The sequence below is a fragment of the Opisthocomus hoazin genome, chromosome 1 (genome assembly GCF_030867145.1).
Source record: "Opisthocomus hoazin isolate bOpiHoa1 chromosome 1, bOpiHoa1.hap1, whole genome shotgun sequence".
In the NCBI taxonomy this organism is placed as follows: domain Eukaryota; kingdom Metazoa; phylum Chordata; class Aves; order Opisthocomiformes; family Opisthocomidae; genus Opisthocomus; species Opisthocomus hoazin.
The window spans coordinates 5,446,485-5,471,457 of NC_134414.1; the positions used below are offsets into that span (position 1 = coordinate 5,446,485).

A 24,973-nucleotide genomic window follows, 5' to 3' on the forward strand; every position below is an offset into this window, starting at 1 on the left:
TGGTGACTTCATTATATTGATGCCCATTGGCACATGTCTGGTGCCTTGTACAGGAATGGGCAAACTTGTGATGTGAAGTTACTTTGGTTCTGTAAGGTCGATTCTGGGTTGAGAGTACTCGGCTAATTTCCAAAAGTGCCAAACTGGTTGAAGAGTTTGACAGAATGGAAAAATGGGAGATCGTTTACCGACTCTAATTACAGGATCACATGGTAGACAAAGAAGCAAAGCAGTCAGCTCCCTTAAAGGGCAATATAACATCTTCTGTGAGTGACTCCAACCCAGAGCTGCTGTGCCTTCTGCTGGCATCTTGGCTGTTAAATCTGCTGGCATCTTGATTGTTAAAAGGTTTTTAACCATCTTTCTTTTTAGTTATGGATATCCTTGTCCCTCCCTGCAAAGGCTGTTCCTTTATAAATAGGTGTGAGCAAAACCATATGAAGAACACTAAACCCCAAAATTGCAATGATTATACGTGTGATGCAACTTCTTAGCAACCGTGCTCTGTGGTACAAGGAAATGATTACCTATTTTCCTTTGTTCAATAGTGGAAACCCTTGTTGGGCTTCCATTCCCCTCTGTAAGCGTGTGAACTGTAGTTTCGTTCCTTAATATTGAGTCACGTTTCCTGCTGCAGCCTTGAACCAGAAGGCTGCACATACATGTGTAATTGGAGCAAATACGAAGTGGAAGGAAGAGTTCAGCAAGGGCTGACTTTTTTTTTCAGGCAGTTAGTGTTGAAATAACGTTATCTCCGTTAACTGCTTGAAGAGGTGAAAGCTGACAGTTACACAAAGTGAGAGTGTCTGGTAGCTTCCACAAGGCTTGCTCAGAAGTACGACTGCGCCTTCAGGCGTTGAGCTCTTTGGACTGAAGCGATGTAACTTCTCTTTTCCATTTTGAATCTGTCTCCTGTTATTCTCAACACGTATCTGTTACATGTGGTAGATATTCCTTCCTTAAAACAGAAACCCGCTTATAACAGAAAGCTCTGCTTAGCTGTGCACATGGTAGCATAATTTCTTAGTGGAGACAGTGCATCAAAGAAAAAAAACAAACAGATTCGTTTTCAAGACGGGAATAGATTTGGAGTAGGTACAGGACAAATCTTAAAACTTTTAAAGAAGGGATCCTTCAAATATACTTGTGTGTATGGCGTAGTCGGCTCCTCGCTATGTGTTCTTTCCTTTTGTATCCTTTTTTTTCTTTTTCCCTTCTCATCACCCTGAAGCTGGGAATTGGATCTAATAATGCAGCTCAGACACTTCCATCCTTTTTCCGGCTCCCTGCCTCAACTCAGTATAGACTCCTCGTTGCTCATCTTCCCTCTTGCTGCCGAGCCCTTTCCCAGGGAGCGAGCGCTCGTCGTGCTGCTAGCGCTCTGCGAGTAGTCTCTGTGTACTTGTCCTGTGGAAGCTTCCTCCCACCTCTACTCCCTCTCTTAATTTCTGCCCTGGGGCAGGCTGCATCCCCGAGCACAGGAGAGGAGGTGCATCCCACGGGAGGAACAAGAGCCGTGGGACACAGCTGAGTTTGTCCTTCCAAAGAAGCAAAATTATTAGGGTCTTTGGTAATTTATAGCCTGTGGTAATCTATGAGCTCAGCCTTCAGTCTGGCAGACACTAGTCTTGTCCTATTTTCCTCTTCCCTCCGATCACCCCTTTTGTGGAACTGCTTATGTGCAGGAAAACCTTTTTTTTTTTTCTTTCTTTTTTCTTTTTTAAATTTACTTTTCTTTCAACAGAAAAAGGAGAGTGAATGTTTACAGTTGAAGATCCTGGTGCTACGTAATGAACTGGAGAGGCAGAAGAAGGCCCTTGGTCAAGAAGTAGCCTTGCTGCATAAAGAAAAAATTACTTTGCATGAAAGGGGTAAGTGTAGAAACATTACTACTTTTATTGCAGGTATTCATAATCTGCTGATCAGAAGAGTGGTAGCCTAGCTTGTGATCCTGGTGACCAAAACGAAGGTGCTGTTTTGTTTTTGGCAGGGTTTTTTTGGTGTTTGTGGGTGTTTTTTTTTTTTTTTTTTCCTTTGGTCTGACTCTAATGCACTTGTGTTTTTCTTTATCTGAAGTTTGCAGCCAGGGATAATCTCTTCACCATCCGTGTTATACTGAATTCTGGACAGCAGTTTCTGGTATCCTGTCTCTAAATAACTTCTTCATATGACACCGCTCTAAAGCAATCTTAAATCTGTACTTAATTAAAATTGTATTACAAAATCAGAAGAGCTGTGCTGTAATGCAGTAAACAGTGGCTTGATGCAGGCACATTATAATGTCACGAGGGATGTTGTTGTACCTGTGATTAGGATTCCATTTTAAGTGTTAGAAGACAAAAATCCCTCTTAATAGCTTATTACGTAAGTGAAAGTTGAAATGCTCAGTCTTCTTGGTAATTTGTGTTACTGGGGAAGTGTCCTGTAGTAAAATGCTGTATCACTATCGCTTTGGAGCTCACCAGAGACCAAGCTACACGGGCGTGTGATCTTGCTGCAGGACTTTTTTTTTTTTTTTTTTTTTTTAATACCTAATGGAGTCTAAAATAATTAGTCACTACTAAAATTAAGGTTTCTGCCATTACTTAATTCTGGCTATGGAAGTATTGAGGTGCCTTAACTGAATTGCTCCACTGCTGTGGACACGAGGGGAACGGGTGCTGAAGGAGAATGAGGTTCCGTTGGCTGTGTTTGGTGTGTGGGGCATCAAGACTTGCGTTCCTCCCGTACTGTCATTCCCCAGTTTGGCAGCATAATGTGGAAAATGGGCAGCTAAGAGTGAATGGGGGATTATTGCCAAAATTTGTGTCTGCGTCTACTTTTAAAACTTCAGATAACTAAGAAAATACTTGATACTAATTTTTTTCCTGATTTCTTATGTTGTTTAGAAAATGCATTCGAGACGGAGTACCAGAAACTTCAAGAGCATAATGAATCCCTGCATGAATTAAGAAAGGAATGCACTGCTAAGAGGTAAAAGGACCTATGCTTTTTCTGCAATTGGAAAGGAAATACAGGCGTGAGAGTAGGACAGCAGAGGTGGGACTCATGGCACCAAATTCTTCCTAGTGTTGCCCCAAAGCTTTTGTTAAGACATCTCTGCTACAATTTGTAGATATCTAAAGTGACAATTAACAGTGAAAAGTCTAGAAGTGAGGAAAACATATACTTGCTTGCACGTGTAGACTATGATAGGACCTTTCAGTCTCTTTTGGTGAAACACAGCTTTGTAACACTTCATTGTCATAGTCAAAATATGTCTGTAATATGAGGTAGAACTGAAAATGAGAAGTTAGCTTTGGCTTCTGTAGTTATCTTTGTGGAATTACCTAGCTTTTTGGGGGAGGGGAGGTGATACTTGGGAAGATGAGGAAGGGATACGAGGGCTTGATACCTTTACCTAAAGCTTTTGAAGAAACTAATGGTTTTGGGATCTCTTTCCCCAAAGAGAATTGTTTTTGAAGACAAATGCCCAGCAGACTATTCGATGCAAACAGTTGCTGTCGGAGCTATCTTATATCTACCCTATTGATCTGGTATGTTTTTGACATTCTAAAAATCTGCTTGATGTGGACTTCCTATTAATAAATAAGAATATTTGCTCTGAGCAAATACCATGTTTTATTCGTGATGAAACTCTCTGTTCACTCATGCTGTTTTTTCCAGCTTTTTCTTGGATTGATCCTTAGGTTGCAAACCTCACGTGGAGAAGACTTACGCCAGCATCTCTCAAATAGTCTCCACTATAAAAGTAGAATAGCTGTAGCTATAACTTAATGGATACTTTTTATTTTGTTTACAATGATAGAAAGTAACCCTGACAGTAGGCTAACTGAACTTTAACAGAGTGCACATAAACAGATGTCAAAATATTGAGCTCCAAAACCTTTTATATAATGAATTAAGGTGAAGCTCTGCTTTAAAAAGAAAAAAGTTGCATTTATTACTGATTTATGTGAAATGTGGACTAAAGCACTGTGTCAGAGTCACTCTGGGTTTCATTGAATATAGCTTTTTCTTTACAAAAATGCTTTATTGTCGTCGGATTTTGTGCATGTTTCTGTTTTCTGGCTGTTACTGTTCCATTCTCACTTTCCATTGTTGATTTTAAACTTACAGAATGATCAAAAGGATTACTTTGTTTGTGGAGTCAAGCTTCCTAATTCTGAAGACTTTCAAGGTAGCTGGATATTGTTATTTTACCTGTTACAGTTGACACTGCTTCTGAACTTCATAAAATGAAGTGAACTGATAGCGATGGCTTAGGATCCAAATTTCTGACTGGAAAGGTCCAGACTAGAGGAAAATTTATGCATTGCTTATTCCTACTGCCTCTCTAATACAAAGGAAGTTACTGTTGCCTCTTAGAAAAGTACCTCTGTATTCCAAGCCTCAATACTGAAATGCTGGAACAGGTTACCTAGAGAGGCTGTGGAGCCTCCATCCTTGGGGATGCTCAAAACCCAACTGGACACAGTCCTGGGCAACCTGCTGTAGCTGACCCTGCTCCGAGCAGGCGGCTGGGATTATGCAATTTCCAGAGGTGCCTTCCAAACTTAGTGATTCTGGAAAATACTTGTGTCTGACCTAAAATTCCATTGTGGCTACTTTCAGTCCATAAATCTTGATGGGGCAATGTGCACGAATTCCACATTCAGTTTGCTGTGGTTGCCGGTGAACTTTCCAAATAAATAGCTCACATAAGTAAGGCGTTAAAGCTGTTTTACAGTATGGAGTATTTTAAAAGGCAACTTCCACTTGAACTGTCTGTAGTCATCGTGTTGCAGAAACAAATAGTAATATGCCTGTCTGTATAACAGTTGTACAGGTAACTGCGTGTCTTCATCTACAAATGAATGACATGAATTGGAGCTTCATTAAAATCCCCTTAAGAATTTCTCACTCCCGGTGCTTGCTCACTCTGCAAGGCCTGTGGTTCCTTGGGCAAACACCTCAATCAGTTGTCTAACTCTTTAAAGCCATCCTGTAGGTATTAACGTGTGCTAAGAACATGTATATTGGATGCTAGAATAATGGAGGATTAATCTTTAAAACAAATTGATTTGTCAGTATGACAAAAGTCAGTGTATTGCTTTGTTTTCCTGATTGCACTAAATGTGGTAACGAACTCAGTTTGGTCGTTCTTGAGAAATCAGTGGCGTGCATCTTTTCCCCCATTTTTATTGAACTGGTATTAATTCCTTACAAAAAGTTACCAGTTCTTTATCAAAGTCTCTTGAAATACTGTATTTGAAAACCTGCTGTCTGACATACATCTTATTTTAGACTTAATAAATAATAATATTTTTAGAAAAATTTTATTCCCTAAAAATACTTACGGTTTTGCTGCAAATGTTGAAGACTTTTTACAGAACCGTTTTTGAAAGGGCTGCAACTTTTAAGTCCATATATTGTGTTGTGTTCTAACAGAGGTCAGTATGATTTCATAGTTGTCATTGAACATCATGGTGATCTTTCTTAGAAGGTCCTCTGTTTAGCTGATTTCCTGGGACTCCCTTGTGCCTCAGAAGGGATGACTCCATCGTGTTGTTTGTACTGGTGTGTTCACTTACAAACAAGAAAAACAGCAAAACAGAAAGGAAAAGCCCTTACGTGGCTAAAGGGTGTAATTTGAATCGCAAGACCTCTGTGTATGCCCGGCAGGTGAGGCTTTAAGGTTGAAAACCTAAATCTCAAATTGAACATGAGACTTTAAAACAATGGGTTAATCTAAGTTCTTCCAGTTATTGGCAGAGAACAGGGTTCTTACCCTGGGGTCAGTGTCTCTCCAACTGATCTCACTGATGTGTAAAGTTATGGAGGAATGCAGCTTTTTCCTGACCCCGGTCATATAAGTCAGCTACATCTAGAGAAACGCAGAAAGTTTAAGACTTTAATTTTGTCATGGGAATTTTGTTTCACTTTTCCCACCTCCTCTTTACCTTCCCCTGCCCAGCCAAATGTTGAGTAAGTTTTAGCTTTGAGAGTGTAAAATTGGAAGGAGAACAAGCCATCACCCATTTTACATCGCGTTTTAAGGAAAGAGGCAAATAGTGAGCTGCGAAAGATTATAAAGCAGTCTATATTTGGTTGAGACTTGCATCTGTTCTGGTTATAACTTTTGATAGCTTCATTAATTGTATGATTCTTTGAGCAGTAAGGGTGGACTTGTGCGGAGCCTGCAGTGAGATTCAGTTGATAAATAACAGAATCTTTTTGTTATTGGCAGCAAAAGATGACGGAAGCATTGCTGTTGCCCTGGGCTATACCGCTCACTTGGTTTCCATGATATCCTACTTCTTACAAGTGCCACTCAGGTATCCTATAATTCACAAGGGCTCCCGGTCTACGATCAAAGATAATATCAATGACAAACTGACGGAGAAAGAGCGAGAGTAAGTATGTAGTAAATATGCTCATGTACTTTCTTCAAAACAACAAAAACCCCCTTGAACAGTTTTGGGTAGTCTGAAGTGACACCATTTGAAGTTTTTTGTTACTGCTTCCAGCAGTCATGGGACAGTCATTTTGAGTTTCTCATGTTGAAATTCTGTGACCTGACAGAGTAGCTAGTCCAGCTTTGTCGTTCTGGGTCTGTTGGCAGGCAGAATACCATTGATCAGGCTTTTAATAATGATAGAAAAATTTAAATTGTGTGTCTTAATAGCTAAGTTTTGGCTGCTGATTGGAAAACTTGCATTTCATGTTTTCTACTGGCTATGGGAATAAACTGGAGATAGCAAGTGTAGCCTCACTGAAGGGTTACTGTCTGTAACTGGAGTAGTGATTGATAAACATGAGAAAATAAATAGCTTGCTTTAATGCAGAGGTTTTTAACCAATTGAAAAAGGCACTGTAAACTGTTATCTACTATCAATCAACGTAACAGTCAATGAAGAGTTTATCATCTGGTCTAATTGTTGTCTTTCAACATGTAGCTAGACTATTGTTGTTATTGTGCTCTGAGGAAGCTGTCTTGCTGTCCTTAAATTCACTCTCTGAATGCCTTCTCCTGCATTTTGGATCTCGGCCTATTTTCCCACTGTCTTAGCACCTGTGTGCTCTAGTAAAAAAAAAATAGTGGCAATTACTGGTTAAGCTTCACTTAGCAACCGCAGAACTCGAAGGAATGCAGCGCTGACCAGCTGTGGGAGCCCAGCTGCTCCGCTCCGATCCTGTGCGTGTGTGGATGGCTGCGCAGTCAGGCTCGCGGCGCCGGTGACTTTGGTTTTCTGTATGGAGGGTTTGAAAATGATGCAAATAAAATGGCTGAGGGGAAATGAATTTGTGGAAAGTAGCTGTCTGTATTAGAATCATAGAATAGTTTGGGTGGGAAGGGACCTTTAAAGGCTATGTAGCCCAACTTCCCTGCCATAAGCAGGGACATCTTCAACTGGATCAGGTTGCCCAGAGCCCTGTCCAACCTGGTCTTGAATGTTTCCAGGGATGGGGCATTGACCAGCTCTCTGGGCAACCTGGGCCAGGGTTATACCACTCTGTGTGAAGAAAAAAAGAAAAAAAGTCTTCCTTGCATCCAGTTTGTATCTACTCTCCCTTAGTTTAAAACCACCACCCCTTGTCTGTGACAACAGGCCCTGCTAACAAGTCTGTCCCCATCTATCTTAGAAGTCCCCTTTAAGTACGGAAAGACCGCAACGAGGTCTCCCTGCAGCCTTGACATGAAGCCTGTAAAAAAAACAAAAGAAAACAAACCCCACTTCTCCCCTAAAAAAACCTCTTTTCTCTTTGGAATTATGCAGTCAAAGTGTTATAATATTTTAACACTAATTTCTAATAATCCCAGTCAAGATGCAGTGGTCTTATTGTGCATAGATGGCAGCATGGGGATGCTTGGAAGCGTCTAATTTCTCTTTGAAGCTCAGTGATTTTTGTTAGGACAGCAGATGTAACTTGCCTTAAGAGTTAAACTCGCTGAGGTCTTCCTGTGTTGACACAATAAAATATGACTTTATAATGGTGTCTTACAAATTAACTTTGATACCATTTTAATGACTTGTCCAAACACTTCCTGGGTAACTTAATAGAACATTAATCTGTTTTGCTTCAGTTTAGTTCTCTAAGCATGTTATCGTACTCCTTCCTGTACATCACTTTCAGAAGGACAGCAAACTAGAACGGTTTTATCTGGAAAACAGATTTCTGAGGAGTAGAGCTGTCTGTGTGTGGGTGTATAAAGATTAAACCAATTTCCTGTTGTCTGAGGCAGATTGGAAGGTTTAGTCCTTCAGGCTGCAGCCTTCCAAACCCTCAGGACTTAATACTTTATTTCACAATAGATTTTTGAAAAGGAGAACGTTTAGCTAAGTATATGAATCCCTGTTGGGCCATTTACCTGTGTTCTGCAAGATTTTTCTGGGATTAGCTCCTGCCCGAGATCTTCGCTTCCCAGCTATTGGAGAGTCAATGCTGCCAACTCTCAAAGGACTGCAGTTGCTATAGAAAACCTCAAATGTCTTAACTTGCAGTTTTCTTTCTAAACCAATAGCTCATGTTGCTCACCCGCTCCTAACTGAATTCAACATAGCAATTAACAGGCGTTATTAAATTTCTTTATTTCAGTGACCTGTGCTTTAGCAGCTTTTCAAACTCCAATATAAACTGTTGAGTAATTACAATATGGTTGTCTCTATACTCAGTCTTTACCATAACTTGTAGCACCATGAGTATTGACTAGGTTGACCATTTTGCTTGGCTTCGTACTGGTTTCTTTTGACTGCAGGATTGCCCTGAAATCCATGTTAAGAGCTTCTAAAAATCGTGCATTGGGGGAATAGCTGATGTTTTCACTCGAGAGCAATTTCATAAGTACACGTGTTTGTTTGGAGTGTTATACTGTATGAACATGTTACTTCCCTTCCAAGTTTCTGTACCAGCTTTTTAAAGCACTTAGTGTAAGATGGTTAAATATTTTGAGAGCTTTCAGAATCTAAGTTACGTTTGGGAAATGCGTTATCCATTTCAGACTTGTTTACTTGTGTGATCCAGGTCACTTCAATCCCAAGGCGCTTGTAGAAGTATTCCATTTTTGTCTGCTGCGATTACTGTTATATTGGAACTTAAAAGTGTACAAAAGAAGTAGGAGACTGCAGTGAGAACTCAGCACTTGTGTCTGGCCCCGTTACTGAAGGTAGAATGAGGTACAGAGTATCTGCCAGTAGCATACAATATGTGGTCAGCTTTGTAATTGTGGAGATATTCGTGTTTATAATCTAGCCAATAACTGTTCCCTTCCTGTATTCCATAAGATAGTTTTGGTACCACTGAAAGGCGGTAAGTTTTCTCCTGTAAATCTACTCTTATGACTTTCTGAACCACCGAGGTGAGGCAAGAATATGATTTTTCACTAAATATGTCATTAATGCACTGCTTCGGTGGTCCGTTTCTACATCTCCAGAGTGCATTAAATATGTAGGAGGAAAGAGTACCATTCCTCAGAAGTTCTGGAGTCTGAAAGATTTCAAAGCAAATCAAAGTGGATATGTAACTTGTTAGGACGGCGGCATGTTCCTCTCTCCAGTGACAAACAAACACGCTTGCTAAATAAACCACCTAAATTCCTTGGCACTGTTCTCGCGGAACTGAAGCCTAGCACTTCATCACGTCCTCACCAACACAGTAAGAATGCTGAGATTAAACTATTTATGAGATGTTCTGACACTGTCTGTCAAGTCCTGCGTTTAATGCTTCTGTAAGACTGCTCCCAGATTTTTAAATAAAGAATAGCTTCCAGTTTAGAGCCTGGAGTGAGACATGTTCTCTTCTTTCAGTGCCGATTCAAGCTAAACATCTCGCAAAGTAAATGCCTGCATTTTGCTGGCTGGCAGCTTACCGAATCTTTTGAAACCAGATCAGTCTCCTTGTAAGTTTTAAAGTGAGTACGGTTAAGCACAGTTATGCCATCTGTTTGGGGGTCCTCTGGCACCTCTGTTGACTCAAAGCTGTGCTCGGTTGCTGCTTTTTATAATTGAGACTTCATGTGACACTTCTACAGCATGGCAGTTGAATGTTTAAGAATAGAATACTTGTTTAATCACATCACATTAGGCAGCTTGGAAATCACACACACACAGAATGACGGGTTGGAAGGGACCTCTGTGGGTCATCTAGTCCAACCCCCCTGCCGAAGCAGGGTCACCTACAGCAGGCTGCACAGGACCATGTCCAGGCAGGTCCTGAATATGTCCAGAGAAGGAGACTCCACAACCTCCCTGGGCAGCCTGTTCCAGTGCTCCTTCACCCTCAGAGGGAAGAAGTTCTTCCTCATGTTCAGCTGGAACTTCCTGTGCTTCAGTGCCCATTGCCCCTTGTCCTGTCACTGGGCACCAGTGGAAAGAGTCTGGCCCCATCCTCCTGACACCCACCCTTCAGATACTTATTGGAATTTCTAAGGTCCCCTCGCAGCCTTCTCTTCTCCAGGCTGAACAAGCCCAGCTCCGTCAGCCTTTCCTCGTAGGGGAGATGTTCCAGTCCCCTCAGCACCCTCATAGCCCTGTGGAGAGTTCAGTGTTCTGTGGAGTTTTATCACCTTTCTGGTACCCTATGTGTGTCTGGACAAGTGAAATGCACATTCAGAGCAATTATTTCTTTTGTGTTTTTGTGTTCTCTTTCATACTGTGTCTTTTAAAGGATTTTTAATAACTCTTACTTCCCTGCCAGGTAATCTGGAAATGAGAATGATTTTAAGAAATAGTTTTGCTACCAATGCTTCTCTGTAGTACTAATAAAGAGAAATCAGATAGTATATGCAGTCTGTTCTGGCTCATGCTACGCCTCCCACCAAAATGTATTAAGGGAGGTTTAGAAAAATAACAGTAGTAACAAAGTAATCGCCTCAAAGTGATGTTTCAGCTTCGGGCAAAAAACTGAAGGGGTAGAATACATGATCTAAAAAGGTTTTGTATTTAAAAGGCAAAAAGAACGTCGTGTTTTTCAAGCCTAGCTACTGGAGCACATACAGGCATTTGTAGAGTTGTCTGATCTCGAAGAGGTGCTATTTTTTTTTTCTTGTGTTGTATGTTCAAATGTTGAACTTGTTGCCACCTGATTTTGTAACGGTCAAAAATATATATAAAGTTTAAAAAGAAAATAATAAAACCCAAGCAGATGGTAGACAGTCATGGAAGAAGCTTGGTCTAGTCTGGTGTCTTTTTTGCAGGAATATTTGGTATTAGCTGACCTGTGATAACAGTAAACTACTGTGAAGGTTTCCTTGGCATTTTATAGTTTATACAAAGGTTTAAGGTCTTTTCTTCCACTCTGCTTGGCAAATACAGACACCAGCAGGCTGAAGGATACACAAACTGCTGCGATGCAGTCTTAGATGTCTGCATTCAAAGAGATCTAACCTCTTTGCAGTTGTTTTAGACTTTTTTTTTTTTAATGTACCTCAGGAGCCAGACAGTTGTGTGAAATGGCATAGGGAGGAGTGAAGTTGAGCACGCTGACATTTACCTGTGGCTTAGATGTCGGGGACGCTCGAAGAATTGAGCTGCACCACTTGCGTTGCCAGAACTCTGTCTGGTGACAGAAATCAAGCTTCAGAAGAACCAAATACTGAAAACAATGGTTTTTAGCTGCTTGAATTTCTGTGTAAAGTAACGTTGAGCAACAGTTGAAGTACTTGTTACTCTTGAAACAAATTTGAGCAAGCTATTTTCATTTTTGAAGAAATCACTCTAGAAGAGCGGGAATGGCACTAGTAGCAGCGGTAGGCGGTTTCGTGATTAGCTCCCTGACTTGGCTGGTTGGAATGGCTTCTGTTCTGCCAGGTTTTGTAAATTAGGCAGCTGCTTCTCCTGCCTGAACACCTTCTGTTGTCGCTAGCAACAGTGTCGGTTGCCCTGCTGTGCTCTCGTGGAAAAGAGGATCCAAGTGTATGCTGTGTTTGCAGCTAGAAGTGGTAGGTCTGATCCTGAAGTAATTTTCTAGAAACTAGTTCTATGACGTGGGGTTATACCTCAAAATTGTCTTTTTCTGGAGCCCAGCTTCATCATTACTGCAAATGTTGAGCACGCCCGAAGATTGTAATTATTGGTCAATTTTTTGACTTAATGTTTAATTTAGGTCGATGTTCTAGAAGTAGCTATTGTGAGCCCGGGTTGTGAAGACCTACTGGCATCAGACTTGATCTGGAAACAAAGTCTGAGTGTGTCCGACCTCTTATATCACAGAGGCACTGCAGCACTCCAGAACAGCTGTAACTCTTGGTGCTGATACCCTAAAGGCCAGTTTCATTTCATTGCCGTAGCCAATGTGGGAAGCGCAAAGCTGTGAATAAATAAAAAAGAAGTCATCTTTTACTGGGATGAGGCGGTCTTGTAGCAACTGAAGAGGATGGCAAGCAAGAAATGCAGCCAGGCTTGCTGGATCTTCAGAATAGTTCTGGATTCCTGAAGGATGTAAAGCCGTGAGTGAGTTTACCCTAATACAGCTTCCGTACATGGGCAAGTGCAGGGCCGAAGGGCTGCAGCACTGTAGGGTGAATGTTAATGTGCCTGCATGGCTCGTTGATTGTCTGGAATTCAAACCAGCAGGTTGGTTTACCCCAGTTTGGGGTGCTTTCAATTAGTTTAGGGAGCCACATTTCAGAGAAGTGGGGGAGTGAAGAGTACTGGGTCCAGATGTACTTTTAATCCGCACATCTTTGAGCAGTTCATGCGATATGCTGGTGTTGCATTTTAGACATACTCATTTGCACTGATAAAGGAAAATTCCATTATATGAGTGTGGTTCACACAGTATGAAGTCATGCGGTGTGAGTTACCGACAGCATCAGTTCTGATGTAAAAAGCTTCACTTCTCAGGCCTGTGAGTAAAGCAAAGGTTGTATCAAAACCAGTTCAGCTACGAGACTGCTTCTGTATTACTTTTCTCAACGTGTTGTCTTTCAAACCCTGCTTGTCACACTTAAAAGAATGGCAAAGAAGTGGAGATAATTGTTGCTGAGCAGGTATATGGGTAATTTGGGGGTACTGGGAGACCACTTGTTGAATGAGCTTAGCCTATAAGTGTTCCTCACTGCTGTGGCCTTGTTTGTGTTTTGAAGAAGGGGTAAATCAGAGTTTCAGCTGTAGTAGTCTTACTACAAGTGAAGGTGGTTATTGCTTTGTGCCTGGTAACAGACAAACCACTTGCAACAAAGAAGTCTGAAAAATCGTGACGCAAGCAAATGAAGAATAAGTTTTTACTGACATTAACATCTTCCAACTCAGTCGAGACGTCTTTACTCGTATTTGGTACTTGGGCTCAGATACTAAAATGGCAGCTTGGGGAAGAAATCTTGGCAAACTTAAATCAGATGGAGGGAGATGGTTTGTTGAGAAATCTAATAGCTGTCAAAGCAAAGCTGATTCCTTGTGGTAGATGGAGTGTGTGTTAACTGTTCAACTGTATTGCTCAGAGAATGCTTTTTGCCATGAACTTATCTTGAACTGTATTTTTACGTTCCACATTCTTGAGGATATTTAGCTTGAATCCTGGCTTATTTTATTCTTGATCACCAAAATAATGCTTTTGCCTTCATTGGATCAGCAAATATTACTGTGCATAGATTAAGAATTAGATCAGGTGTTCTTTAATGAATTTAGATACTGTTAATGCCATTTCTGGGAACTAGAAGCTTTCACATGCTCCTGGCCGGTCGGAGAAAGCAGATTTTGTTTACTGCAGTGGATGAGACGACTGACCCCAGACATCTACAGCTGAGAAATATTTCTGTGAAGACATACGAGTCTTAATTTACTCCCATTGGAACACTATACCCCTGATGAGATTATTTTTCAAAACATTACTTCATTTTTCAATAAGCGGGGACTTGACCTGTAGAAAGTGCCATCTAGTTAAAAATGATCCTTCGGTGGCAGGGAGATTTAAAGTTCTGATAGCGCGGTTGTCTGCTCTGTCCGTACAGATAGTCCTTGCCTTGCGAGATCCGTCACGGTGCGTATGTAGCAAGCCGTGATTTCAAGCTGCAACGTGTCACGGAAATGCCTGATCCACAATAAGTCGTCGGTGTCTCTTGCTCCGTGGAGTGCTGTGTTTTTGAGGGGTTTGAAAGCGGTATTTGCTGAACTAGTAGAATGATACCCTCTTGTATAAATTGGTGACTATCTTATCGAGAGCTGCCTGACTTTCATAATCTGGGTCTTCGCTTGCTTTCCCTGTGTACAGCCTGTACACATTGAAGCTATTGTGCGTTCTCCAAGAGCAAGGTCACAGCAGTTCCACTGCTTAATAGAAAGATGGCAGTGCTTCTGCTTTCTATTATCTTCTTGTTGAGCTATTCAGATAGGCATTTTGCAAATACATTTCATAAAGTTAAACGGCCAATATGTTTTCCTTTCCTGTTAAACTAATTAGCTTTGCATTGTGCGAAGCTTGAATGAGGATATGCTTTTTTGCCTTGGCAGTCTGTATTTTTGTCATCAAGTTTGTTTTACAAGTGTAGCTTTTTCTCTTAAATAGAAACTAAAATCCATATAGTAATCAAATCTGGATTCACTTGTGATTTGTGATTCATATTTATGTCTTAATCCCATCACTAACAAAGCGAAGTGCACACTTGTAATCCTTTTTTCTGCCTTTCCTTATGATTTCAGCGGCTCACCAAATGGAGATCTCACTTTTTTGTTTAAAACATTTCTAGTCGTGCTGGTCATTGGCAGACTGGTTCGGTGTTCCTGGTAGGGCAGTAGTCACCCGAGGGTCAGTTTGTGGCCTCCACCATCAGCTGGTAGCTTGATCTAAGAAGGATCCGAAGTGCTCTGTGTTCCATCCCTATAACTGAGAAGTCCGACGGTGAAGGCAGTTTCATACTGTTGCATTTTAGTTGTGTCCTTCGGCTGCTGAAGACCTGTGCCAGCCTCTGAAGTCGATACAACCATGGTGCAGCTTATCTGAGGAGGAAACAGGTTTTGAAGCTGTCCAGCCAAAGCTCCTTGTGCCTTGGTCTTCTGGTGGAGTGCGAAGAGGTCGGAAGTGCTGAGTGTTTTGGTGCCTGTGGCTCTTCAGCAGCCTGATTTTCGTAACGCTTGATTCAAAGCGTGCTGGCGAATAGGAATTTCAAATGAGCCGGCTGGACAGTGATGGTCCTTCTCTCTCACTTAAAGGTTTTCAAGGTTTGCTTTCTTCTTGTTTGGAAGAGTCCCAGCACGGAGAAATGACACAATATCTCCTCTGGATACAGCATTCGTTTACAATGAAGGAAAACACAAGCTCCTTCCTTCCCTGCCTGCCCCCCAGCAGCCCCCTAAAAGAGGGTGAGGTTGAAATAACTCCAACTTCAGTAAATATTTTGAACCTTGTTCTTGTACACTCGTCATATGTCAGTCATATCAAGCAAGAACTTGTGACATTTTCAGGTCGTTATCTTTTTAGTTCTGTCCTTATACAGGGTGTCCTGTCCGTGTGCTTAAACTTGAAATTCATAATTTTCTGAACTGCCCTGCTTTTTGGTAGTGCTGTGAGAGGCACGGTTGTTCCCTAGACCTGATGGATGGCTCTCTGCTATCACACCAGTGACTGTTACAGTCACAGAAATGACATCAATTCTTTATCTATGTAATGGTGAATAATTGGGTTTCAGCTGCATTCTGCCAGATCTCCTCTACAGTCAGCTCCCTGCAGCCATTCTGCTTACTGTCGTTGAAAATAAGAAGTGAAGGAAAAAGCCGTGTCAAGTTTGTTCTCTGACAAATTTGGTGGATGCAGTTCAGCAGGAAGTATCAAAGGTACAGCAAATATAGTGGTATCAGCTTCATTTAGTCGGTGGACCAAGTTTCTGATCTTTAGTTAACTCCTGGATAATTAAGTGCTCTGAAAATCATAACTGTCCTTGCTATTAATTTAGCTTGCAAAGCTACAAATCCTTGATCTTTTGCATCACTTCGATAATTAAGGTTATCTAACACGATTCCAAACTAGATTTGGAATTTTACTTATATTTGCCAAATGGGTTGTAATACGCTGTTTAAATTGTGCCACGCTTCAGCCTCTGGAAAACAGTTAGGTGTGATGTGTAAAAATCATTATTTTGCTGACTTCTGTGCCTTAAAGAGCTTTCTGAAGTAGAGATTAAACTTTGAGACTTTAATATAATTTGGGATATGGCAGAAGTCTGAACAGAAGAGAGAATATAAGATCTAAAACATATGGTGTAATACCAAAGTAGAATCAGGTGAAAGCAGTTAAAAATGAAGCAATTTCTTAAGCTTTAAAAATAGTTTGTATTAAAGACAGGTGGTTATAGACAATAAAAATTGGCCACCAATATATTGGTACATATGTGATTTTTCTGGATAGGGAGGAGTTCATAAATCACAGAACACAACAGCAAATGTATCTGGACTAGAATGCAGAAGAGATACTTGAGGTCTGAAATAAATGTATGGAATAAGGATTCTTTTAGCTTTTCCTAACAGCTACCATCTGACTGAACCAAGAGTCCTGGGGTGATTTACGACACGCTCATCAAACACTGAAGTTACCTAGTAAAACAGCTAAAGATTAGCCAAGGATGTAAAATTAAAAGAGATCTTGATGGCTGATAAGTACTTGTCTAAGGTCAGCTGAAAAAGGTAGGTCAGTGAAGAGTTGTTCTTACTGGTTAGGATAGAATGGTGGAAGTTTTGGTTGGAGAGGCTGTAGCGGCAAACTCCCTACCCATGCTGCCATATCAAAACCAGTAGTTTAGTCCATATATTCAAAACTCAGTAAGAGATGGGTTAAGCACGTTTCTTTTATTAAGAAGTAGTTAATACTTTTTATAAGGGAAAAAACCCCTCACCAAACCTGATTGATCCAAACTGTATGAATCTCACCTTAAACTGTGAATATGAAAAAGAAAAATGCTTGCAACAGGCTTTTCTCTACTATCTACCCCTGAAATGTCTCGGAGTTACTTTCTGCAGGACCTAAGCGTGGTCTCCTTTGTTATGCCGTGAATCATAGAATATAAGCTGAAAACAACACTGGAAAGTACTTTAGACAGTCTTCTGACCCCAAGGAGGGATGAAGTTTATTCAAGGGGAAGTGTCACCACAGCTGAGATATGGGGAGGGTTTGAACTTGCCTTGTGGTCATAGAATCATTAAAGCTGGAAAAGACCTCTGAGATCATAAAGTCCAACCCTCAACCCATCATCACCATGCTTGCTAAACCATGTCCCCAAGTGCCATATCTATATGGTTTTTGAACCCCTCCAGGGACGGGGACTCCATCTGAGCAGCCTGTTCCTATGGTTGACCACTCTTTCAGTAAAGAAATTTTTCCTAATATCCAATCTAAACCTCCCCTGAAGCACCTTGAGGCCATTGCCTCTCGTCCTATCACTGGTTACGTGGGAGAAGAGACCAACACCAGCCTCACTACAACCTCCTTTGAGGTAGTTGTAGAGAGCGACAAGGTCTCCCTGCAGCCTCCTCTTCTGCAGACTAAACAGCCTCAGTTCCCTCCGCCGCTCCCCATCAGACTTGTTCTTCAGACCCCTCCCCAGCCTTGTTGCCCTTCTCTAGACATGCTCCAGCCCCTCAATGTCCTTCTTGTAGTGAGGGGCCCAAAACCGAACACAGCACTCGAGGTGCTGCCTCACCAGTGCTGAGTCCAGGGGCACGATCCCCTCGCTACTCCTGCTGGCCACACCATTCCTGATCCAAGCCAGGATGCCCTTGGTCTTCTTGGCCACCTGGGCACACTGCTGGCTCATGTTTAGCCGGCTGTTGACCAGCACCCCAAAGTCCTTTTCCACTGGGCAGCTCTCCAGCCACTCCTCCCCAAGCCTGTAGCGTTGCGTGGGGTTGTTGTGACTCAAGTGCAGGACCTGGCATTTGGCCTTGTTGAACCTGATACATCAGACTTCTTTGTGCCTGTAGCTTCGTCATTATAAGATGATTTGCTTGCGCCTGGGTCAACAGGTAGTTTCAGCAACACGGAGTGATGGCTGGTGGTCTCATGGGGTGCTCTGCTGCTTTTAATCGGATTGCTGCAGAGATGGTGTAGAGTCCCAGAGTCTTCTTCCAGCAGAAATGTCTTCAGGTCTCTGGACAGATAAAGCTAGCAAAGGCGATCATCGAAGCTCCTGCCTGCTCATCCTGTGCTGTCCATAGACCACGAATGTGTTCAGACATATTCAAGGCTACAGCTTGAACTGAAAATTGAAATCTGCCTTGATTTAGCACTGAGATTTCTGTTTAGCTGTTTGCATCTTAATGATTCAGCTGGAGTGGAAATGATGGCAACCAGCCACCATTAGTTTTCCATATTGACTGCAAATGTGTATGTTGAGTTTCTTTTCTTTTTTTATTTTTTTTTATGGAAAGGCTTTTAAACTAGAGTTGACAACTTAGTACCTTGTCTGCATTCTTTGCAACCTAAAAATGTAATTCACTGTAGTAAGATTATACTTTGCTTTTCAATTTGAGGTATGCATGTTTGTTATGTCTAAGATATGTTCTACTTGACTAAATACATGTTAGGAAAAAATCCATTTAAAGCAGAGACTAACTCCAAAGTAACAGCTCCCTAAAAGTCCTGTTGATGGTGTAGTTGGGTGCCTATGAGCTTGATACCCATCAGAATGGTATTTCTTTATTATATTATTTGTTATATATTTTTTGTATTATGCAAATATTCAAACTGACTATTTATTTAAAAACTTGGCATTTAAGAAGTGTTGCAAGATCCTTGAACTCAAGATTTACTACCATTGTTGATGGTAAGCTGCTAGTTATGTGGTCTTCACTTGGAGAAGAGGTAGGCTTTCAGCCCTGTTGTTTGTTTTTTTTTTTTTTTTATTTTAAAGGCTGACTTGGGGTTGCTTTTCCCCATCAGAGTAACTGTGAACAAAGCACGTAGCCTTCGCCTCGCTTTTTCCTTTTCACAACTCTTTTGGGAAGGTTTAATGAGGGTTAGTACTCTAGAAACTTTCACATAGTCTACAGTGTAAAGTTGACGCTTCATTTAAACACTCCTTTTAGCCAGAATTTCTTCCTTTTCCACCATCGTTTGCCTGGCCAGTTTACAAGGAAATTAGAGATCCCTCCTCTTAGGCTTGCACTAATCTGTATTCACTTGAGTGCGCGCTTGAGTTTCTTACGAGTAGATCTATTTGGTTGTGTAGATCAGCAGTACTCTAAGCTTTGACCTGCTCATGCTTGTTGCTTACTCATTCCCTATCAGCAAAACCTCCTTATGTGTAAATAGACTGAAGTTACGTTCTCCTCTGTACTTCAGAAACCCAGCAGTTCTCTGTTCTTAGAACTGCTCATGGTTAGTGGCATCCAGTTGTGTTAAACACATGGTTTCAGTGCTAAGAATAGTATCCAATTTGAAGAGTAGGTGCCTTTGATGGAAGAGGAGAGTTTCTTGACTAGCAGTTAATAATGTGCTCCCTTCCGACTTCCGTGCCAGTTTTCTTGGGCCACGATTAAGCAGAAGAGTTCTTTATCCAGCAGCTGACGTCTGCGTAGGAAGTGTGACGGTAATTAACAGGGGATAGGTTGAAATAAAGCAGTTAATTTTGACTTGTAGGAACTGAGATTGCAGGTAGAGAGGTGATGCTTGTTCTTGGGAATCCCCCAAGCAGGAGAGGAGAGGTGGGAGAGAGGTAAGGTGGGGGCGGGTAAGTTGCCATCTCTATTCTAAGCTCTGCTAAAATGAAATTATTCAGATGTGATTAGAAGTGCCTTGTAACTGCTTTTATAATACTTTAATACTTTTTTTTTTACTGTCACCCATGAGACATGGCAATCAGAACTTCTTCTTGTAAGACTGTAAGATGTATTAGTGTTCGTATACGCCTCGTGCGCTTTGAGGCTGTAAGCATGATACTGTTCTAGTTCGTTATGAAAGAAACTGGTCTGTTGTTGTTGTATCCTAAGTAGAATCACAGAATGGTAGGGGTTGGCAGGGACCTCTGGGGGTCACCTAGTCCAACCTCCCTGCAGAAACAGGATTACCTAGAGCAGGCTGCAGAGGACCTTGTCCAGGCGGGTCTTGAATATCTCCAGAGAAGAAGACTCCACAACCTCCCTGGGCAGCCTGTTCCAGGGCTCCGTCACCCTCAGAGTGAAGAAGTTCTTCCTCATGTTCAGCTGGAGCTTCCTGTGCTTCAGTTTGTGCCCGTAGCCCCTTGTCCTGTCACTGGGCACCACTGAAAAGAGTCTGGCCCCATCCTCCTGACACCCACCCTTCAGATATTTATTGGCATTTCTAAGGTCCCCTCTCAGTCTTCTCTTCTTCAGGCTAAACAAGCCCAGCTCCCTCAGCGTCTCCTCGTAGGAGAGATGCTCCAGTCCCCTCAGCACCCTCTTAGCCCTCCTCTGGACTCTCTCCAGTAGCTCCTCATCTTTCTTGAACTGGGGAGCCCAGAACTGGACACAGCACTGCAGATGAGGCCTCACCAGGTCAGAGTAGAGGCGGGGGGAGAACCTCCCTTGACCTGCTGGCCACAATCCTCTTAATGCACCTGAGGAGACTGTTGGCGTTCTTGCCAACCAGGGCACACAAGAAGAAGAATACAACTTTTGTCCAAATCAATGTGCCATGCAAAGGGAGGTGAGCTATGCGTCTAAAAATGTAATACAAGTGTATGTTTTGCAGTTTCTTGTGGATTTGTCTGCGTTCCTGCAGTGTGGTGCAGGTGGGTAATGCTGGTCATCGGACTTACATGCCTGTGAGTCCTATAAACAAGAATACATGACTCCAAGAAATTAGTAAAAACTCTGCATTTGTCACATTCCTTCAGGATTAAACAAGCAAAATCCATAAAAATTCCAAAACAAACATAAGCTTTTAAGATCAAGAATCCTCTTTATGTTATCTTAGATCTTAAAGGCACATATTGACCATCTGGTTAGAAGCAGCCTGGTGTGCGGTTTGAATCGCTTTTATACAGGGTTCTCCACCTTTTGAATTCAGAGTGGGACTTTTAAAATTTGAGCATCTTTGACGCAATTGTCCTGGATCCTAAAGCTGCTTTTCCATGTGCCTGCCAGCCTGTTATTCCCTTGATCACTGCGAGGCTTTATGCATTTCCCCAGCACAGGCTCTTATCATTGCTGACCTGTCAGATGTCTTAAGTGAAGAGAGAATAGCCTGGAGTACAGAGGAAACATGAGGTGCAGAAACAACTCCAAATGGGCTTAACCTCTTAGAACTTACTACCTGTTGTAGGTGGTTCTTACATCAAGTTAACATTCTCTGAACTAAGATCTTCTTTGAGTCACTGGTAAAATTGACTGCTGTATGCCAGTGTGCTCTTTATGTATAGAAATAGAATATCTAGTGTAAACTCGGGGCTGTGTTTTGAGAAGTCTGCACACCACTAAAAAGTGATATTCCATAGTCATAACATAAATGTCAACGTATTTTTGCAAGGACACACTTTGAAAGTCACAGAGCAGAAGCAATTTTGTTAATAATTGCTGCCTGCTAGCAGGGTAGGTGTGTGTTTTCCTTACAGTGTGTAAGCGTACTGCTCTGAGGAGGACCAGAGCTCAGCTTCTGAGTGTGCTCAGAACAAGTTTCCTACTGCTTTGTAACTTCTCTCGGGTGATCTCTTCTGGTGAGTACACAACAGGCACATGTAGCTTGGTTTTTTCCTCCTTTCCGCTAAACAGATCACAATTATTCCTTTGAGTTTGTCATCTTAGAGTAAGTATCTGTGTTCTGCCTTAGAAGAGCTTAATGTTTTTTTTTTTCCCCAAATATATTGGCCAGAATGGAAACAAGGAAGGTACATGTTGGAGTAGAATGGACAGATGGATGACATTTTGTGTTTTAGTGAGTGCTTCGTGGTCTTAAAAATACTAAGATAGTAGTTTTCGAATGTATTTTTTGAGGAAGTATAACTCAAACCTTACAGTGCAGACTCAACTTTTTCCAGCATGCCCAAGTGAGAGATTTAGCTTACAGTCGTGCTTTTGTAAGCAGCAGGCAAGAAGAATTCCACATAGGGAGCCAGAATTTAAAGTTGCATTCGATTATACTCAATGAAGCACTGTGTAATACGTCGTGGTTCCTCTCCCTGAAGTTTATTGCTTGTGGCCAGGCTGAATGGGCAAGCAAGATAACGCAGAAAGAAAGAGACATCAGAGTTGGTAATATTTTTCTCCCAGTCATAAATGTGCATACACAAAGACATCTACTGACGTTTTGCAGGACTTTGATGTAAATGATTATGTTAGGAAAGCTGACACGATGATGTGCGTAGTTTAGAGCCTTTCAAGATTGGTTAGTGGAAGTAAGAGGATAGAAATGTGAATATTAGCAAAGGAGCAGGACCAGAGTGATAAACAGAAAAGCTTAATCTTTTACCAGTTAAAAGCAACTGTCTGTGGGAGATGGTAGCAAGCACTGTAAAACAGCTTTTATCCCCTTTTCTATACTGCACGTATTGAAGAGCTTTGTGCCTAATAATAGAATACATGGTTCCCATTACTAGTGACTTAATGAAATACTATCTTCTAATGAAACATGGCTTGTGTTCCTAATGGTGCTTTTATTGTCAAGCTTGAGTTGGTTTTACACTGTTAATTGGAGAGGTATCCTTTAAATCTAAATCCTGCTCTGTTTGGGTAACGTAATTGTAGATATTGAAATGAATTCCTTTTGATTTGTATTTTACACTTAGGGTAATTTGTCGTGGAATGTTTGTAGCATGTGCTCATTTTGGAAGGTTTTATTTTCTTGCATGGGGAACTAGTTGGATTTATAGAACTATTAAGCAAGGTGAGCTAGATATATATAAATTCACGGTGATTTTTATATTCCTTAACTTGGAAGTGACCTAGTAAGTTTGAAAGCATGAAACTTGAAGCTGACGTCTTCATACTTGATCTGCTGTGATCATGACCTGTTAACCTTTAGTTTTAATGGCACTATATAATTCTCCTTAAAAGTTGCAAATGTACTCTATTGCGAGGCTGATTGATGATAAAATACACTTTGCATGATCACCCCTCTGAGACTGTGTGGTGTTTCTAGTAGATACTGATCTCCCATAGTTGTTATCTTCTATTTGAGAGAGCCTTTGGTTTCTGATGTCATGTGGGGTTTGTGCAGATAATACGCTCGGCATCTTGATTAGGAGCTGCAGAACGTACAGGTCTTGAAAAGGCAAAAAGCTCGTTTCATGGTGTAGTTCCCATAAACATAAATTTTAGATTGTACTGAGGTTACTGACCTTGATGGCCTCATAACCTCTGGTGGGAAGAGTTGAAAGACAATCCTAAGAAATGCAGTGTACAAATGTTGAAACTGTTTATGAGAACCACTTCAGCAAAGATTCCTAGAAGATACGCATAAAATTATATTCTTTAATGCAGACTGTCAAACAGTTTCAGTGATTCGGGGTCCAAAGTTTTGGTTCTCTGATCTCGCAAAGCGGTAAAGACAGAAATAACCTGTGCTGCTTTCTTATAAGCTCTGTGCTACATCTAGGTATTTAAATATCTGTGTGAAAATGCTTTATTTGTTAGATAGGAGAAATAAACATTAGGAGTACAATATTTGCAAGGGCAGTAGTGAGCTCTGGAGCTGCAAGTGGCTTGAGCCTTCGGTGCACGTGTGAAGCTTGTTGAAAGGAAAGGAATTGCTTAGCTTCTCTGAGCGTTGGTCAGGTGTGATGGTAAGCGAGCCTGCAAACATCATCTGCGTGTGAAGAGATTTTTGCTTTCAATCACGAAATAACAATCGAAAGAGAACTCTCAGAAGATTATTTCTATTTGGAAATGAGCTAGCCAAAGGCGAATGGCTGAATACAAAGGGATAACGCGGGATCTGGTATTATGCTGCTTAAAACGTGCTTCACTTAGTGAGAGGAATGTTGCAGCACTGGGAGAGTCATAAAGCATCTTGTAAAAACCTAAAATACTTTAGAAAATGTAATTCATGAGCTGAATTCTGACATCAGTTTTGAGAAGGCTGATTGACTGGAGTTGCAGAGGTTCCTGTGAAGTTGATTCCTGGGAGAAGTCAGCAAGGGAGGCTTTTTAAACCTTTACCTTCTCAGGAGTCTGTGGCTTTTTCAAGTTCAGTTAAGCATCTGAATAAATTCACCTTAAATGCTTTTTTTTCTTTTTTTCTTTCCCATCAGATTTCCTTTATATCCAAAAGGAGGGGAGAAGCTGCAGTTTGAATATGGAGTATATCTTCTCAACAAAAATATAGCACAGGTTGGTAATCTGATAGATTTTTTTTTTTTTTTTTTTTTTTTAATGAGTATCTACCATCTGCTTAGTCAGTATGAAGTGAGTGTGCATCTGCTGTCTTGTGATGCCATTCTCTAGCGAACATCTGGGAACGAGTGGAGTTGTTCTTCAAATCATTGTCTTCACTTACCTTACTGCTTTGTGCTCGAGACTCTTGGGGTGCTTGGAGGAGGGCTTGCTCGCTAATAAGCAATATTTTGCTTTTCAAACAAATACTGTGAGTCTGTACACGCTGTTTTGAAAACTGGAAATGTTTTCTGTTGGTTTTATTCTGTCATACTTGAAGATCTATTCGTGTCGTTCTCATTGCCGTGTCTTTTAATTTTGCTGTGTTATTACTTTCACTAGTATCCTACCCCTATACTTGTGATAAGAAAACACAACAAGCTGGAAAATCTGAAGTCTTGCCAATGCATGACTTTATAGAAAAAACAAACAAACAAAAAGTAGTCCTCTAATCTTACATACTTCCTTGCTCTGATGTATTTTAAATATCATCCTTTACTTTGGCAAACACATGAGAAATTGTTTTAACTTTTACAACTGTACAAGATGGTACTAATACCTGCTGCTAACATGTTGGGTGTGGAATTCAGAAAGTGTTCCAAAAGCCGATCTGAAGTGGACTGGGGGAGACCATGTGGACTGTTGCCTGTTCCTTGGGCAGGGGCAGCTGCTCTCATGCCATCCCTGGTAGGTGTTTGTATAACTTTCCCTGAAGGAAAGCCTGTGGTCTAAGTAGTCTC

At 41.3% G+C, this 24,973-nt stretch overlaps 1 protein-coding gene across 3 annotated transcripts in view; it reads left to right on the forward strand.

Moving 5' to 3' along the window:
• Positions 1 to 24,973, forward strand: part of UVRAG (UV radiation resistance associated) — a 150,791-nt gene that overhangs the window by 45,224 nt on the left and 80,594 nt on the right. For all 3 annotated transcript variants that reach the window (XM_075415600.1, XM_075415595.1, XM_075415610.1), the window contains exons 8-13: positions 1,745 to 1,871; positions 2,889 to 2,973; positions 3,449 to 3,536; positions 4,120 to 4,180; positions 6,230 to 6,395; positions 24,113 to 24,191. In XM_075415600.1, the coding sequence (XP_075271715.1) occupies positions 1,745 to 1,871; positions 2,889 to 2,973; positions 3,449 to 3,536; positions 4,120 to 4,180; positions 6,230 to 6,395; positions 24,113 to 24,191 (606 nt within the window). The remainder of the gene's footprint in view (positions 1 to 1,744; positions 1,872 to 2,888; positions 2,974 to 3,448; positions 3,537 to 4,119; positions 4,181 to 6,229; positions 6,396 to 24,112; positions 24,192 to 24,973) is intronic.